Source organism: Macaca mulatta, chromosome 20 (genome assembly GCF_049350105.2).
Source record: "Macaca mulatta isolate MMU2019108-1 chromosome 20, T2T-MMU8v2.0, whole genome shotgun sequence".
Classification (NCBI taxonomy): Eukaryota; Metazoa; Chordata; class Mammalia; order Primates; family Cercopithecidae; genus Macaca; species Macaca mulatta.
The window spans coordinates 85,234,844-85,252,086 of NC_133425.1; the positions used below are offsets into that span (position 1 = coordinate 85,234,844).

The 17,243-nt window shown below is 52.1% G+C and overlaps 1 protein-coding gene and 1 long non-coding RNA gene across 51 annotated transcripts in view; both read right to left on the minus strand.

The window, feature by feature from the left end:
* FANCA (FA complementation group A) overlaps positions 1-17,243 on the minus strand; it is an 81,787-nt gene that overhangs the window by 52,779 nt on the left and 11,765 nt on the right. For all 50 annotated transcript variants that reach the window (XR_013412142.1, XR_003725558.2, XR_013412149.1 and 47 more), the window contains 8 exons: positions 16,337-16,449; positions 14,119-14,201; positions 8,939-8,972; positions 8,432-8,498; positions 5,072-5,184; positions 2,623-2,699; positions 1,048-1,189; positions 515-648 (listed from right to left, as the gene is read on the minus strand). Coding sequence is in view for 18 of the 50 variants with exons in the window: in XM_028841257.2 (XP_028697090.2) it covers positions 515-648; positions 1,048-1,189; positions 2,623-2,699; positions 5,072-5,184; positions 8,432-8,498; positions 8,939-8,972; positions 14,119-14,201; positions 16,337-16,449 (763 nt within the window). In the remaining 32 variants the exon portion in view is untranslated. The remainder of the gene's footprint in view (positions 1-514; positions 649-1,047; positions 1,190-2,622; positions 2,700-5,071; positions 5,185-8,431; positions 8,499-8,938; positions 8,973-14,118; positions 14,202-16,336; positions 16,450-17,243) is intronic.
* LOC144338220 (uncharacterized) lies at positions 5,930-7,886 on the minus strand. The gene is made up of 2 exons (XR_013412184.1): positions 7,053-7,886; positions 5,930-6,047 (listed from the first exon to the last, which is right to left on the minus strand). It is a non-coding gene; the product is annotated as an uncharacterized LOC144338220 (long non-coding RNA).

Consider the following 17,243-nt stretch of genomic DNA (forward strand, 5'->3'; position numbering starts at 1 on the left):
TTTCCTAATTTCACTAATTTTCTTTTCTTTTTGGGATGGAGTCTCCTTCTGTCACCCAGGCTGGAGTACAGTGGTGCAATTACAGCTCACTGCATTCTTGATCTCCCAGGCTCAAGTAATCCTCACATCTCAACCTCCTAACTAGGACCACAGGTATCTGCCACCACACCTGCATAGTTTTCTTTGTTTTTTTGTGTGTGTTTTTGGTGTTTCTTGGTGGAGATGAGGTCTCCCTATGGTGTCCAGGCTTGACTTCACTAATTTTCTTATGAAAGACAGTAGGAGGCTCCATCAAGTAAGTGAGACAGAAACCAGGGAAAGGGGCCAAGGCCCCAACAGGGAGGATCCAGGCCCCTCAGCACACACAGAGGAAGATCTGCTGAGGCCACTTGGCAAAGTTGACAGCAAGATTGTTCACTCTCATGACAGAGTGTCAGGTAGGGACAGCATGGTCTCCACTCCCAGGCCTTCTGGGAAGATCAGGTGTTAGGTAGCTGAGTGGCAGGTCACTTACCTTGAACCAGTCTGCATATGACTGGAACGCAGAGGGGCCCTCCAGTGCTGCCTGGCGCACAACCAGGAACGCAGTGACCATGCTGTCCAGCTGGCAGCTCTCGAATGCTTGGGCCATCAAACGCGCCACCCAGTCTAGTTAAGAACCATGACATAGTTACAGCAAGGCAAGGGCAGCCAGCAGAAAGACAATGTGAGTTGTGCTGGGTGATCAGGTATTCCAGTAGGAGAATGTGCATACCCAAACACCAAGTTCTAAAAGACTAGACAGCAATCACAGCATGTCAAGCACAAACCACTAGAGACTTGAATGAAGCAGCAGTGCACTCTGGCCTGTCAGAGCAGCAGTCAGTGCTTACGGAAGTGTCCAACGAGGACCATTCCATGGACATGAGGCACTACAGGTTCCGGGCAGGTAGGGAAGGGCTTCACTGAGAGGCTCACCCACAGTCAGCTGGGACTCTGCTGACAGCAGTGCTCAAATCACACCCCCACACACTCTGACCAGCACCACCGGCTCTCGTGAAGGCTCACCTCCAAGCAGCTGCTGCGCTTCTGGAAAGCAGACAACCAGTGCAGATACTAAGGAGAGCACTCGCTGCCAGTGAACCTCCTGCGTTTCCAGAACTTCTTGCAAATGGCCAACCAACTCCTCTGGACTCAGCATCACAAAGAGCTGAAATAAAAGTGTCCGCTCCCTTCAGTATCAAAGCAAACCAGTGTGGGACAGATGACCCCTCACCTCCCTCCCAGCCGGTAGCCACCGCAGCCCCCTCACTTCCCACTGCAAAGTAACACGTGGAGCTGTGACAGCTCAACAGTGACGTCTCTCCCCTCACCGCGACGTCCCTCCCTCCCCTCACCGCGATGTCCCTCCCTCCCCTCACCGCGACGTCCCTCCCTCCCCTCACCGCGGCGTCCCTCCCTCCCCTCACCGCGGCGTCCCTCCCTCCCCTCACCGCGGCGTCCCTCCCTCCCCTCACCGCGGCGTCCCTCCCTCCCCTCACCGCGGCGTCTCTCCCCTCACCGCGACGTCTCTCCCTCCCCTCACCGCGGCGTCTCTCCCTCCCCTCACCGCGGCGTCCCTCCCTCCCCTCACCGCGGCGTCCCTCCCTCCCCTCACCGCGGCGTCCCTCCCTCCCCTCACCGCGGCGTCTCTCCCCTCACCGCGACGTCTCTCCCTCCCCTCACCGCGGCGTCCCTCCCTCCCCTCACCGCGGCGTCCCTCCCTCCCCTCACCGCGACGTCTCTCCCTCCCCTCACCGCGACGTCTCTCCCTCCCCTCACCGCGGCGTCCCTCCCTCCCCTCACCGCGGCGTCCCTCCCTCCCCTCACCGCGACGTCCCTCCCTCCCCTCACCGCGACGTCCCTCCCTCCCCTCACCGCGGCGTCCCTCCCTCCCCTCACCGCGGCGTCCCTCCCTCCCCTCACCGCGGCGTCCCTCCCTCCCCTCACCGCGGCGTCCCTCCCTCCCCTCACCGCGGCGTCCCTCCCTCCCCTCACCGCGGCGTCCCTCCCTCCCCTCACCGCGGCGTCCCTCCCTCCCCTCACCGCGGCGTCCCTCCCTCCCCTCACCGCGGCGTCCCTCCCTCCCCTCACCGCGACGTCCCTCCCTCCACTCACCGCGACGTCTCTCCCTCCCCTCACCGCGACGTCCCTCCCTCCACTCACCGCGACGTCTCTCCCTCCACTCACCGCGGCGTCTCTCCCCTCACCGCGGCGTCTCTCCCCTCACCGCGGCGTCTCCCCCTCACCGCGGCGTCCCTCCCCTCACCGCGGCGTCTCTCCCCTCACCGCGGCGTCCCTCCCCTCACCGCGGCGTCTCCCCCTCACCGCGGCGTCTCTCTCTCCCCTCACCGTGACGTCTCCCCTCACCGTGCTCAGCACCGGTTGGAAAGAATCCTCCTTATCTCAAGGAGGAGGTGCTCAGCCCAACGGACAAGTTCAGTCTCCTGAACCGACGGTGGCCTCAATGAGGACAGCCATGTCTCACTAGACATCCCTGAACCTCCCGATGTGCCGTCCTCGGCAGGCAGCGTGACACGGACTCGGCAGATCTCAATCCCCCACCACGAGCTCGGCAGCAGGTCTCACACCACCTCCACTCACCCTGCGGTACAGTGCAGTGAGCAGAGGGTGCGTCCGCGCAAAGCTCCACTCTCTCTGCATCTGAACAGCATCAGATGCTGCGTGGGGAGAAAGAGACAAAAACTTCAAGTCAGAGATCAAGAAGTTGTGGGTTTTGTTTTTGGACAGGGTCTCACTATCACCCAGGCTGGAGTGCAGTGCTCACCACAGCCTCAACCTCCCTGGTTCGAGCAATCCACCTGCCTCAGTCTCCCAAGTAGCTGCGACCACAGGCGTGTGCCACCATAACCCAGATACTTTTTTATTTTTTTAAAATTTTTTGAGATGGAGTCTCGCGGTGTTGCACAACCTGGAGTGCAGTGTCACAATCTCCACTCACTGCAAGCTCCACCTCCTGGGTCCAAGTGATTCTCCTGCCTCAGCCCCCCGAGTATCTGGGACTACAGGCGCCTGCCACCACACCCTGCTAATTTTTGTATTTTTAGTAGAGACGGGGTTTCACTATGTTGGCCAGGCTGGTCTCGAACTCCTGACCTCATGATCCGCCCGCCTCAGCCTCCCAAAGTGCTGGGATTACAGGCGTGAGCCACTGCTCCTGGTCAAAAAGTTGTATTTCAAAGCTTCAGTGTGAAAACAGATATTAATATGTACTTTTTCAATTATTAAAGTTCACCATCTCCCTGTTTGTTGCCTATTTGTTCTATCATCAATTCTGTTTCTCAAGCCCAGTCAGTTACTTGTAATGCTTTGTCATATTCACAATCAATATTTCCCAACGGACCAACTGCATTTCAACCTTCCTGCTTCTAAACTGTCAATAAGGCTGGGAGCGGCGGCTCACGCCTGTAATCCCAGCACTTTGGGAGGCCAAGGTGGGTGGATCAAGAGGCCTAGACCAGCCTGGCCAAGATGGTGAAACCCTGTCTCTACTCAAAATACAAAAAGAAGCCGGGCATGGTGGCAGGCACCTCTAATTCCAGCTACTCGGGAGGTTCGGGCAGGGAACTGCTTGAACCTGGGAGGCGGAGGTTGCAGTGAGCCAAGATCGCGCCACCACGCTCCAGCGTGGTGACAGAACAAGACTCTGTCTCAAAAGCAAAAAAATGAATACGTAAAATAAAATAAACTGCCAATAAACCAATCATGGTGGGGATAAAATAACTGTCAACAACCCAATTATGGTGGGGATGCTGTTGAAAGGAAGCTCAGCTCGGCCAAGTGATGACAAAGCCCCGAGCACCTCACAGCACCTGTCGGGAGCCATCCATGCATCCCTCGTCCTCCACCTGTCACCCACTTCCTGCCTGAGCATCTACCCTGGGGATATGCCAGACACAGAGAAAGCTCAAAGTGTCCATCTTGGCCCCACTCGTAAGAGTGGAATCTCGGAAACAGTCTGTCATACATGGGTGACAGGACACCTACTGGGCAGACGATGCCCGGGCCATCAAACGTGACACCCAGTCTAGTTGAGAACCATCACACAGTCCCAGCAAGGCAAGGGCAGCCAGCAGAAAGATAATGTGAGTTGTGCTGGGTGATCAGGTATTCCAGCAGAAGGTGCATACCCAAACACCAAGTTTTAAAAGACTAGACAGCAGCTGGGCACAGTGGCTCATGCCTGTAATCCCAGCACTTTGGGAGGCCGAGGCGGGTGGATTACCTGAGGTTAGGAGTTCAAGACCAGCGTGGCCAACATGGTCAAATCCCTCTCTACTAAAAATACAAAATTTAGCCAGGCATGGTGGCACACGCCTGTAATCCCAGCTACTTGGGAGGCTGAACCAGGAGAATGTTTGAACCCGGGAGGTGGAGGCTGCAGTGAGCCGAGATCACACAACTGCACTCCAGCCTGGGCAACAGAGCGAAACTCCGTCTCCAATAAAGAAATAAATAAAAAGATACTTCTAATTTAGGCTGGGTGCGGTGGCTCACACCTGTAATGCCAACACCTCAACACTTTGGGAGGCCGAGCTGGGCGGAGCACCTGAGGTCAGGAGTTTGAGACCAGCCTGTCCAACATGGTGAAATGCCACCTCTACTAAAAATACAAAAAATTAGTCGGGTATGGTGGCTGGTGCCTGTAGTCCCAGCTACTTGGGAGGGTGAGATACGAGAATTGCTTGAACCTGGGAGGCAGAGATTGCAGTGAGCTGAGATTGTGTCACTGCACCCCAGCCTGGGAAAGTAAGACTCCGACTCAAAAAAAAAAAAAAAAAAAAAAAAAAAAAAAAGAGGTATTTCTATTTTAGTGACAATTACTTTGTCCACTCATAGTTCTGAATTTTCTTATAAGAATCTGTTCCTTTCAGATGAAAGGATATTCAGTAACAATCTCAGGCACCTCAGGACCCAATCTCTGCTTGAGGTCCCAGAGCTCCTGGCATCTCCCGTCAGCGTTACCAAGGCAACAGCGCAACAACAATCCCCAAACTGGGCAGCAACTGAGCAGCCTCCGCTCGGGGCCCACCTTTCAGCAGAGGGCTGTGAGTGAGTATCTGAGTCAACGTGTGACTGAAGAACCTCTTCGGAGAATCTGTGGAGATGACACTGCCGAGCATGTGTCCACTGAACACGCCGAACCTGCCAATGCAGCAGAAAGAGGGTTCAGGAAAGGGAAGGTGCCCTGCACGCCACTCATCGATCCCAGCACAAACTGTGGCTCAGGCTCGCCCCTTCTTTTTCTTTTTTTTTTTTTTTAGACAGCGTTTCCCTCTGTCGGAGTTTCCCTCTGTCACCCAGGCTGGAGTGCAGTGGTGTGATCTCGGCTCACTGAAAGCTCCGCCTCCAGGGTTCACACCATTCTCCTGCCTCAGTCTCCTGAGTAGCTGGGACTACAGGCGCCTGCTACCATGCCCAGCTAATTTTTTTTTTTTTTTTGTATTTTTAGTAGAGACAGGGTTTCACATGTTAGCCAGGATGGTCTTGATCTCCTGACCTCATGATCTGCCCGCCTCGGCCTCCCAAAGTGCTGGGATTACAGGCGTGAGTCACTGCGCCTGGCCCAGGCTTGCCCTTTATTTATTTACTTATTTATTTATTTTTTTTTTTTTTTGAGATGGAGTCTCGCTCTGTCGCCCAGGCCGGATCTCAGCTCACTGCAAGCTCCGCTTCCCGGGTTCCCGCCATTCTCCGGCCTCAGCCTCCCGAGTAGCTGGGACTACAGGCGCCCGCCACCTCGCCCGGCTAGTTTTTGTATTTCTTAGTAGAGACGGGGTTTCACCGTGTTAGCCAGGATGGTCTCGATCTCCTGACCTCGTGATCTGCCCGTCTCGGCCTCCCAAAGTGCTGGGATTACAGGCTTGAGCCACCGCGCCCGGCCTCGCCGTTTCTTTTTTTTTTTTTTTTTTTTTTGAGACAGAGTCTCGCTTAGTCGCCCAGGCTAGAGTGCAATGGCGCGATCTCGGCTCACTGCAAGCTCCGCCTCCCGGGTTCACGCCATTCTCCTGCCTCAGCCTCCCGAGTAGCTGGGACTACAGGCGCCCGCCGCCTCGCCCGGTTAATTTTTTGCATTTTTAGTAGAGACGGGGTTTCACCGTGTTAGCCAGGATGGTCTCGATCTCCTGACCTCGTGATCCGCCCGCCTCGGCCTCCCAAAGTGCAGGGATTACAGGCGTGAGCCACCGCGCCCGGCCCTCGCCCTTTCTTTAAGGAAGGAAGGGGCTTTCTTGGCCAGGCCACTATAACCATGGATGTGAAACTGAATCCAAGGAGGTGGCAATTCAACGATAAAGGAGACAAGGCAATGGCGAAGTCCACGGAGCAGAGCAGCGGAAGCAAGCAGAAGGAAACAGGTTGGGAAGGGCAGGCTGCACCGCACCCAGGAGTGGAGCAGCAGAAGCCAACCCCACGGGGCCTCAGCGGCACTCTCTGCAAAACGGAACTCCCCCAGAGGGTCGTGCCAAGCCTGCGAGGAGAAGAGCCCAGCACACCAGGGCCTCAAACACTGCAGTCACAACAGGGGCTGAGGCCAGCTCTGTCCATGAAGATGAGGAAGGAATGGATGGGACTACGGTTTCCTGGGCCATCTGTGTGAGAGAACAGGACGTTCTAGGGGGGAATGGGGTCACAGAGCCAGGTGGCAAGAGCACTTGAGGTCTATTAGCCTGCTATACCCCAGTAGGCCCATACAGACCACCAAAGCCCAGCCCAGACCCCCTGAGGCTTTACAACCTGCAACCAGCAAGGGGTACTTTAAGCCGACTCCCCAGGTAAGAAAATCAAGGGTCCAGCTGGGCACGGTGGCTCATGCCTGTAATCCCAGAACTTTAGAAGGCCCAGGTGGGTGTATCACTTGAGGTCACGAGTTCGAGACCAGCCTGACCAATACAATGAAACCCCGTGTCTACTAAAATATACAAAATACAAAATTACAGGCTCGTGCTAGGTATGGTGATGCACACCTGTAATCCCAGCTACTCAGGAGGCTGAGGCAGGAGAATCGATTGAACCTGGGAGGCAGAGGTTGCGGTGAGCAGAGATCACACCATTGCATTCAAGCCTGGGTAACATGAGCAAAACTCTGTCTCAAAAATAAATTATTGGCAACTAATTACAAAATTTAAAAAGCAGCAGGTCAGTGGTTGTTATCTGCCGCTCAGGACATCAGTGTGAGTAATCTTATCATGCAGATTATTTTAAAAAGCCCTTGCCACAGACTAAACTGTATCCCCACAAAGTTCCTCTGTTGAAGCCCAGCCTCTCCAGGTGGGTGCTGAGAAGGCCTAGGTGATGATGAGATAACCGCCCGGAGAAGACACCAGAGGGCTTGCTCTCCCCCTCTCTACCTCATGAGGACACAGAAAAAGGAGGTCTCCTGCAAGCCAGGAAGAGGGTCCTCACCAGAACCCAACCTCGGGGGCACCCTGACCTCCAACTTCCAGCCTCCACCGCTGTGAAACACACCTGCATCCACACTGCAGTCTCTGGCACTTTGTCACAGCAGCCTAAGCTAACTGATGCACACAAACATTCAGAAAATCACACAGTGCTTTATTCACTGTTCCACTAAAAGTACCAAATGGTACAACACATTTAATTGAGCAGTTAAACAGTTACTTGTGAGGGATGCAAAATAAGGAGCAAACTAATTAAAGAATAAGAAGGTTGACAAGGCCTGGAAACGGTGGGGAATTCTACTGATTTCTTACAAGGCCTGGAAACGGTGGGGAATTCTACGGGTTTCTCAAGACTTCACTTCAAGGTCCCCTGACCACATTAGAGGGAAGCAAACCCCAGAGCCCCATTTCCACCAAACCCCGACGTCCACCTTCCACCCAGCCCCACTCCTCAGCTTCCGCCTCCCCACCTATAGAGGTCTCCGCACATCTCCACAGGGCCGTGGAGAGAAAAAGCAAATAGGCCCAAGCTTTGCCTACTGGTGAATCTGAGCAGGACCTGTGGAGGGCAGGCAGCGGGAGTCTGTAGAGGTGCGGCTGCCGTGTGTTCTGGAAATGTGGGGGGCTGAGAGGCAGGGCAAGCTCTAGAGCCTGGACCACACCCAGGGGAGGAGGAGCAAGGGGAGACTCCACAAAGGGGAGGAGGTCACAGTGAGCGGGACAAAGCACTGGTACAGGACTTCCAGAGGCGGAACAGGATCCTGCAGCGGGCACACCTTCCGACCTCATCCTCACGGGGAAAAGGCTGACCGGAGCATTCCCAGGGCTTTCCCACGGTCGCCTCCTCCTCACGCACGTTATCGTAACCGGCAGAGGAAGTGTGCTCAGGAGTGGGCTGCCGAAGCTCTGGAAGTGTTTAAAATGTCTTGGCTCTTTAATTTGGCAGGAACCCCCCTGCAGCACACTCAGGCAGGCCACCCTCAAGAACATACCAGCACCTCACGGTCTTGTGAGTGGAGGACTCCTCTTGTACTCCAGCAGCCAAAGCGTCAAGTGCAACTGACGACAGAGCCAGGAACAGAAAACAGATGTCAGCATACAGTGGCAGCCCCCCAGAAACAATCCCCAAGTGCTTTCGGACATGGGACCCACTTCCAGTCCTCCAGAGGGCCCACATCCATCAAGACGTCTACAATCTGGAAGCCATTAATCAAAACACAGACAATAAAACGCTTCCCTGTTACCCACACATTAACATGGTATCCCTTCACAGCTCTGAAAATTAAATCTAAAGCCGCTAGGAACTGGAAACCAGAGTAAGAATGGGAAGGTAAATCCACACCAAATTACAACCAAAACAAGGGCATTCCAGTACCAGGACTCTACACAGTGAAACATACGGGGGAGAAACACCTCAAATGGAAAGGCAGAAAACGGACAGACTTGCTAATAAGCAAACTAAGTCATTTACAGTCTGGGCCACAGGGCAATTAACTTACAAATCAGCATTCTCTGCAGTACATCAACCGCGACCTGTCAGAATAGAATGTGAATTACCATCACGTGGTACTTTTCTGTAATTTGTGTGATACCTGCATCACACAAGGAATTATTACTTGTTACTCTAAGAAACGGACTTTACAAATTAAAAACCTTCATAGGTCTAGAAAGTATCCCAACAATGAAGGGACCCAGACAGAGTCAGAAGGCTGAACTTTCTGGAATTACCCTAAGGCTGCTCTCAGCATGGCCTGAGGCTGTGAGCCTAGGACTGGGCAGGACACTGGCTTTCGCAGGCACAGAGTTTTGCTGCAGTACTTCAGTGGAGAGAGGAAGCACACGCCTTGAATCTGGGCTATGGAACTAACGACTTTCACCCTTGATGCCTCTAGAGCCAGAAGACGGTGAGAAGGTGCCACTGTCCATTTCCCTTCTTCACATCTCCTGGGCTTAAAGCACACCGCTACTCAGGGAACAACTCATGGTAACAATAAAACAGACTTCCTCAAACAAAGCCCACAGACTGCAGTATAGAAATGTCAGGCCGGGCGCGGTGGCTCAAGCCTGTAATCCCAGCACTTTGGGAGGCCGAGACAGGCGGATCACGAGGTCAGGAGATCGAGACCATCCTGGCTAACACGGTGAAACCCCGTCTCTACTAAAAAAATACAAAAAACTAGCCGGGCGAGGTGGCGGGCGCCTGTAGTCCCAGCTACACAGGAGGCTGAGGCAGGAGAATGGCGTAAACCCGGGAGGTGGAGCTTGCAGTGAGCTGAGATCCGGCCACTGCGCTCCAGCCCCGGCGACAGAGCGAGACTCCGTCTAAAAAAAAAAAAAAAAAAAAAAAAAAAGAAATGTCAGCCACTGGCTCAGGAACCTCCAAAAGGGAATGAAAATTTGGGACGTATCCAAAGCAATCTACAGATTCAATGCAATCCCTACCAAAATACCAATAACATTCTTCACAGAAATAGAAAAAAAGATTCTAAAATCCACATGGAACCAAGAAAGAACAGAGATAACCAAAGCAATCCTGAGGAAAAAGAACAAAGCTAAAAAAAAATCACACCGCCTGAGCTCAAACCATTCTACAAGACTACAGAAATGAAAAGAGCATGAGGTTGATACACACACACACACAGACCCACGGAACAGGACAGAGAACCCAGAACTAGGCCGGCATGGTGGCTCGTGCCTGTAATCCCAACACTTTGGGAAGTCGAGGTTGGTGGATCACCTGAGGTCAGAGTTCTAGACCAGCCTGAAAAACAAGGTGAAACTCTGTCTCTACTAAAAATACAAAAAATGGCCAGGGGCAGTGGCTCACGCCTGTAATCCCAGCACTTTGGGAGGCCGAGGCGGGCGTATCACGAGGTCAGGAGATCTAGACCAGCCTGAACAACAAGGTGAAACCCTGTCTCTACTAAAAATACAAAAAAGATTATCCAGGCGTGGTGGCGGATGCCTATAGTCCCAGCTACTTGGGAGGCTGAGGCAGGAGAATGGCGTGAACCCAGGAGGTGGAGCTTACAGTGAACCGAGATGGCACCACTGCACTCCAGCCTGGGTGACAGAGCAAGACTCTATCTCAAAAAAACGAAAAAAAAAAAAGGCCAGCACAGTGGCTCATGCCTGTAATCCCAACACTCTGAGAGGCCGAGGCGGACAGGTCATGAGGTCAGAAGTTCAAGACCAGCCTGACCAACATGGTGAAATCCCATCTCTACTAAACATAGAAAAACTAGCCGGGTGTGGTGGCACCTGCAGTCCCAGCTATGCAGAAGGCTGAGGCAGGAGAATCGCTTGAACCTGGGAGGTAGAGGTTGCAGTAAACCGAGGTCGTGCCGTGGCACTCCAGCCTGGGCAACGGAGTGAAACTTCGTCTCAAAAAAAACTGAAAATAAGGCCGGGCGCGGTGGCTCAAGCCTGTATCCCAGCACTTTGGGAGGCCGAGACGGGCGGATCACAAGGTCAGGAGATCGAGACCAGCCTGGCTAAATACGGTGAAACCCCGTCTCTACTAAAAAATACAAAAAAACTAGCCGGGTGAGGTGGCGGGCACCTGTAGTCCCAGCTACTCAGGAGGCTGAGGCAGGAGAATGGCATAGACCCGGGAGGCGGAGCTTGCAGTGAGCTGAGATGCGGCCACTGCACTCCAGCCTGGGCGACAGAGCGAGACTCCGTCTCAAAAAAAAAAAAAAAAAAAACTGAAAATAAAAACTAAAAAGCTTCAGCACAGCAAAGGAAACAATACAGAAAACCTGTTAAATGGGAGAAAATATTTGCCAGCTATTCATCCAACAAGGAACTAATATCCAGAATATATAAGGAACTCAAACAACTCAGCAGGGAAAACAAAAATAATCCCATTCAAAAAGTGGACAAAGGGCCGGGCGCAGTGGCTCACGCCTGTAATCCCAACACTTTGAGAGGTCAAGGTGGGTGGATCATGAGGTCAGGAGATCCAGACCATCCTGGCTAACACAGTGAAACCCCGTCTCTACTAAAAATACAAAAAATTAGCCAGGTTAGGTGACAGGCGCCTAGCCCACAAAAGAGTGAGACTCTGTCTCAAAAAAAAAAAAAAAAAAAAAAAAAGAGTGGACAAAGAACATGATTAAACATATTCTTTTTTTTTTTTTTTGAGATGGAGTATCATTCTTGGTGCCCAGGCTGGAGTGCAGTGGTGCGATCTTGGCTCACTGAATCCTCCTCCTCCTGAGTTCAAGCAATTCTCCTGCCTCAGCCTCCCTAGTAGCTGGGGTTACAGGCATGCGCCACCACGCCCAGCTAATTTTTGCATTTTTAGCAGAGATGGCGTTTTATCATGTTGGCCAGGCTGTTCTCGAACTCCTGACCTCAGGTGATCCACCCGTCTTGGCCTCCCAAAGTGCTGGGATTACAGGTGTGAGCCATCATGCCCGGCCTAAACATTTTCAAAAAACATGCAAATGGCCACCAAGTGTATGAAAAAAATGGCCATTATCAGCCAGGTGCGGTGGCTCACGCCTCTAATACTAGCACTTTGGAAGGCTGGGGTGGGTGGATCACCTGAGGTCAGAAGTTTGAGACCAGCCTGACCAACATGGAGAAACCCTATCTCTACTAAAAATACAAAATTAGCCAGGCATGGTGGCACATGCCTGTCTGTAATCCCAGCTACTTGGGAGGCTGAGGCAGGAGAATCGTTAGAACCCAGGAGGCGGAGGGAAGCTGTGGTGAGCCGAGATCACGCCATTGCACTCCAGGCTGGGCAACAAGAGCGAAACTCAGCCTCAAAAAAAAAAAAAAAAAAAAAAAAAAAAAGACGATGAAAAAATAGGCCAGGCACAGCCGGGCGCGGTGGCTCAAGCCTGTAATCCCAGCACTTTGGGAGGCCGAGACGGGCGGATCACGAGGTCAGGAGATCGAGACCATCCTGGCTAACACGGTGAAACCCCGTCTCTACTAAAAAATACAAAAAAAAAAACTAGCCGGGCGAAGTGGCGGGCGCCTGTAGTCCCAGCTACTTGGGAGGCTGAGGCAGGAGAATGGCGTGAACCCGGGAGGCGGAGCTTGCAGTGAGCTGAGATCCGGCCACTGCACTCCAGCCTGGGAGACAGAGCATGACTCCGTCTCAAAAAAAAAAAAAAAAAAAAAATAGGCCAGGCACAGTGGCTCACACCTGTAATCCCAACACTTTGGGAGGCCGAGGTGGGTGGATCACAAGGTCAGGAGTTCAACACCAGCCTGGCCAAGATGGCAAAATCCCGTCTCTACTAATAACAAAAAATTAGCCAGGAGCGGTGGCAGGTGCCTGTAATCCCAACTACTCGGGAGGCTGAAGCAGGAGAATCACTTGAACTCAGAGGGCAGAGGTTACAGTGAGCCAAGATTGCGCCACCACACTCCACCCTGGGTGACAGAGCGAGACTCCGTCTAAAAAAATAATAATAATAAATAAATAAATAAATAAAAATAAGAAAAGGCCAGGCACAGTGTTTACGCCTGTAATCCCAGCACTTTGTGAGGCTGAGACGGGTGGATCACGAGGTCAGGAGATCGAGACCATTCTGGCTGACACGGTGAAACCCCATCTCTACTAAAAATACAAAAAATTAGCTGGGCATGGTGGCGGGCGCCTGTAGTCCCAACTACTCAGGAGGCTGAGGCAGGCGAATGGTGTGAACCCGGGAGGCGGAGCTTGCAGTGAGCCCAGATCGAGCCACTGAACTCCAGCCTGGGCAACAGAGAGAGACTCTGTCTCAAAAAAAAAAAAAAAAAAAAAAAACAAAAGGGCCGGGCGCGGTGGCTCAAGCCTGTAATCCCAGCACTTTGGGAGGCCGAGGCGGGCGGATCTGTCGCCCAGGCTGGAGTGCAGTGGCGCAATCTCAGCTCACCGCAAGCTCTGCCTCCAGGTTTCACGCCATTCTCCTGCCTCAGCCTCCCGAGTGGCTGGGGCCACAGGTGCCTGCCACCACGACTGGTTAATTTTTTGTATTTTTTTTTTTTTTTTTTAGTAGAGAAGCGGTTTCACCGTGTTAGCCAGGATGGTCCCGATCTCCGGACCTTGTGATCCGCCCGCCTCGGCCTCCCAAAGTGCTGGGATTGCAGGCGTGAGCCTCAGCGCCCGGCCGGCTATTCTCTTTTTTTAAAGTGAAATCCTGTCATTTGCGGCAACAGGAATGGAACTGAAGGCCATTATGTGAAGTGACATAAGCCAGGCACAGAAGGACAAGTATTGCACGTTATCACTCGTATGTGGGAGCTAAAAAGCGGATCTTGTGGAGGTGGAGTAGAATGAGAGACACCAGAGATGACAAGGGTATATGTGGTGGGGAAATGACGAGAGTTGGTCACCGGGTACAAACATACAGCTAGACAGAAGTTCTCATGTTCCACAGCACAGTGAGGCGGCAACAGTTAACAACTGATTGTATATTTCAAAATAACTGTAATATTTGAAATGTTGACAACACACAGAAAGGATACACACCGGAGGTGATGGATACTCTATATAAAGACTTGATCATTACACTCCATGCACATAAGAGTATCACATGTACCCCATAAATACTGCAAACCGCATGTTTCAAAAGAGAGACACATAGATATATTTCAACAGTTGGAATAAGGACAAGCTGCAGTCTATTTTCATGAGGCCGATTCTCCAAACTCTTCACTTGACTTTTCCTCCTACCTGCGGCATTTTTTCAGGCTCCACAGTTCTTCTTAGATCTGAGTTTTTCTGAAATCCCCTCAAAACAAACATTTGCACAAAATCTGAAAAACCACAAAACCAAAGTATTTATGAACATCGTGGTCTCCAAGCAACTGTCAACGGCACAGACCATCCACTTCAGAGGAGCATACGGCTTGGGCCCACCAGGACCCCTGTGAGCAGCTCCTAGCCTGAGAGGAACCTTACAGAAGTTACTGCTCACCTGACCACAGCCACACTAGCATTCACAAGACCCAATCAGAACCCTTAGATGAGCCAGATGCCTTCCTGTTGCAGTTCTATTTGAAAGGGAACAAATTTATAGGAAGATTTTTTTCCTTTCTTGTTTTGTGAGACGGAGTCTCCCTCTGTCGCCTGGGCTTGAGTGCAATGGCGCGATCGCTCTCACTGCAACCTCCGCCTCCCGGGTTCAAGCAATTCTCTGCCTCAGCCTCCCAAGTAGCTGAGATTACAGGTGCCTGCCACCACGCCCAGCTAATTTTTGTATTGTTAGTAGAGACGGGGTTTCACCCTCTTGGCCAGGTTGGCCTTGAACTCCTGGCCTCGTGATCCACCCGCCTTGGCCTCCCAAAGTGCTGGGATTATAGGCATGACTCACTAAACCCAGCCCAATTTTCTTCGCTTAAATAAAAGTAGTTTCCAAGGAAGGTCTCACGGATTCTCTCGCCCACCAATCTCCAAGACTAGAGGACTAGAGGGACCCAGAAGCATCCTATTCTCAGGAATGTGATGGGCGAGGAAAGGGAATCTCAGCTTTTTAAAAATTAAGATCAAAAGGACTGAAATCCGAAATATTTTCTAACTTTGATTTAAACTTAACCTATCTGAGACCAGGTCACAGTAGCTCAGGAATGCTAAGGCGCTCATGCCACCAAAAAGCTTTAGGAAAAAGGAAAAACCCACAAGCTACCTGTACGGATCAGTTTCTCATCAATTTTTTTTTTTTGAGACAGAATCTGGCTCTGTCGCCCAGGCTGGAGTGCAGTGGCGCGATCTCAGCTCACTTGCAAGCTCTGCCTCCCAGGTTCACGCCATTCTCCTGCCTCAGCCTCCCGAGTAGCTGGGACTACAGGCACCCGCCACCACACCCAGCTAATTTTTGTATTTTTTAGTAGAGACGGGGTTTTACCGTGTTAGCCAGGATGGTCTCGATCCCCTGACCTCGTGATCCACCCATCTCAGCCTCCCAAAGTGCTGGGATTACAGGTGTGAGCCACCAAACCCAGCCTAATTTTTATTAGTAGGCGTCATTTGTAGTGGGATGGGTCTCCCAGCAGGTGTCCCTGAGAACCCAAATATCCCAGAGAGGATATGAAATCTCACCAAGGAAAAGAGTCTCATCACTCAAACACAGCAGGCAAAGAGCCGGAAATTGAGCTTAAATGCACCTTCGAGATGGGGGTGGGGCAGCTCTCTAGGGCTGTCCTGCCGCCATCCGGGAGTGCACTGAGTGTACGTCCTCGTCAGGCTGGACTGGTCCGAGCCATTCTCGGTCTCTCAGCACCTTCTTAGTTTATGGGGGAACATTACAGTCCCAAGTTTTTCTCGTAATATCATTCCTCAGGAAGGCCAGGCATGGTGGCTCACGCCTATAATCCCAGCACTTTGGGGGGCCAAGGCGGGTGGATCACGAGGTCAGGAGTTCAAGACCAGCCTGGCCAACCTAATGAAACCCCGTCTCTACAAAAAATAAAAAAAAAAGTTAGCCAGGCATGGTGCCGCATGCCTGCAGTCCCAGCTACTCACGAGGCTGAGGCAGGAGAATCACTTGAACCTGGGAGGCGGAGCTTGCAGTGAGCCAAGATCATGCCACTGCACTCCAGCCTGGGCAGCAGCAGGAGACTGTCTCAAAAAAAAAAAAAAAAAAAAAAAAGGAATTACTGGCAAAGCAGGGGCCTGCTGCTTCAGAGGGCAGCAGCAGCTGTGGTCACTCTATGGGAAAGGTGCATGGAAACACTTAAACACATGTCAATGGGCCAACTTACTATTTCCACACCAGTCAAGTTCAATGTGAAACCACAACAGGCTAAGACTGGGAGCCGTGTCCATGGGGACCCTCTCCCCATGGCCACAGGGAGAGAGGCTGTTCTGTCTCCCAGAGCACTTGAGAGCAAAAGGCATTATCACAGATCAAAATGAGTCTTACCCAAAACCCCGCGTCTTGTCATGAACGTACCAGAAAGCATGGCCCTGGCGACGTCGGCATGCTGGCAGGATGCTTCTATCTGTTCACAAAGGCAGCACAGATTCCTGAAGAGCCATGCTCCCACGGCATGCATGTCGGGATGGCTGGAGACACACACAGACAGACCAATGGCTCAACTCAGTCCCATCATCAGGGGATTCAGCTGAGCCATATGTCTCAATTTCTTTTTTTGAGACAGTTTTTTGCTGTCACCCAGGCTGGAGTGCAGCGATACAATCACAGTCACTGCACCCTCAACTTCCCAGGCTCAAGCAATCCTTCCATCTCAGCCTCCTGAGTAGTTGGGACAACAGGTGCGGACCACTACGCCCAGCTGGAGGTCTTACTACTTTGCCCAGGCTGGACTCACACTCCCGGGCTCAGGAGTCCCACACCTTGCCCTCCCCAAGTGCTGGATGACTGGTGTGAGTCGCCGCACCCGGAACGGCTGGTGTGAGGCACCTCGCCCAGGCTCAAGTTATTTTCTAATTTCCCTTTCGACTTCTTTGACCCATTATGTTGTTCAACTTCCAAATATTGTGGATTTTCCCAATTCCCTTATGTTGCTGATTCTAATTAAATTCATTTGTGGTTAGAGAACATATTTTGAATGATTTCAACCCTTCTAAATGTATTCCTATTTGTTTTATGGCCTGAATCTTTTTTTTTTTCTTGAGACAGCTTCACTCTTGTCATCCAGGCTGGAGTGCAATGGCACAATCTCCGCTCACTACAACCTCCATCTCCTGGATTCAACCAATTCTCCTGCCTCAGCCTCCTGAACAGCTGGCATTACAGGCACCTGCCACCATGCCCGGCTAATTTTTGTAATTTTAGTAGAGACGTGGTTTCACCATGTTGGACAGGCTGGTCTTGAACTCCTGACCTCAGGTGATCC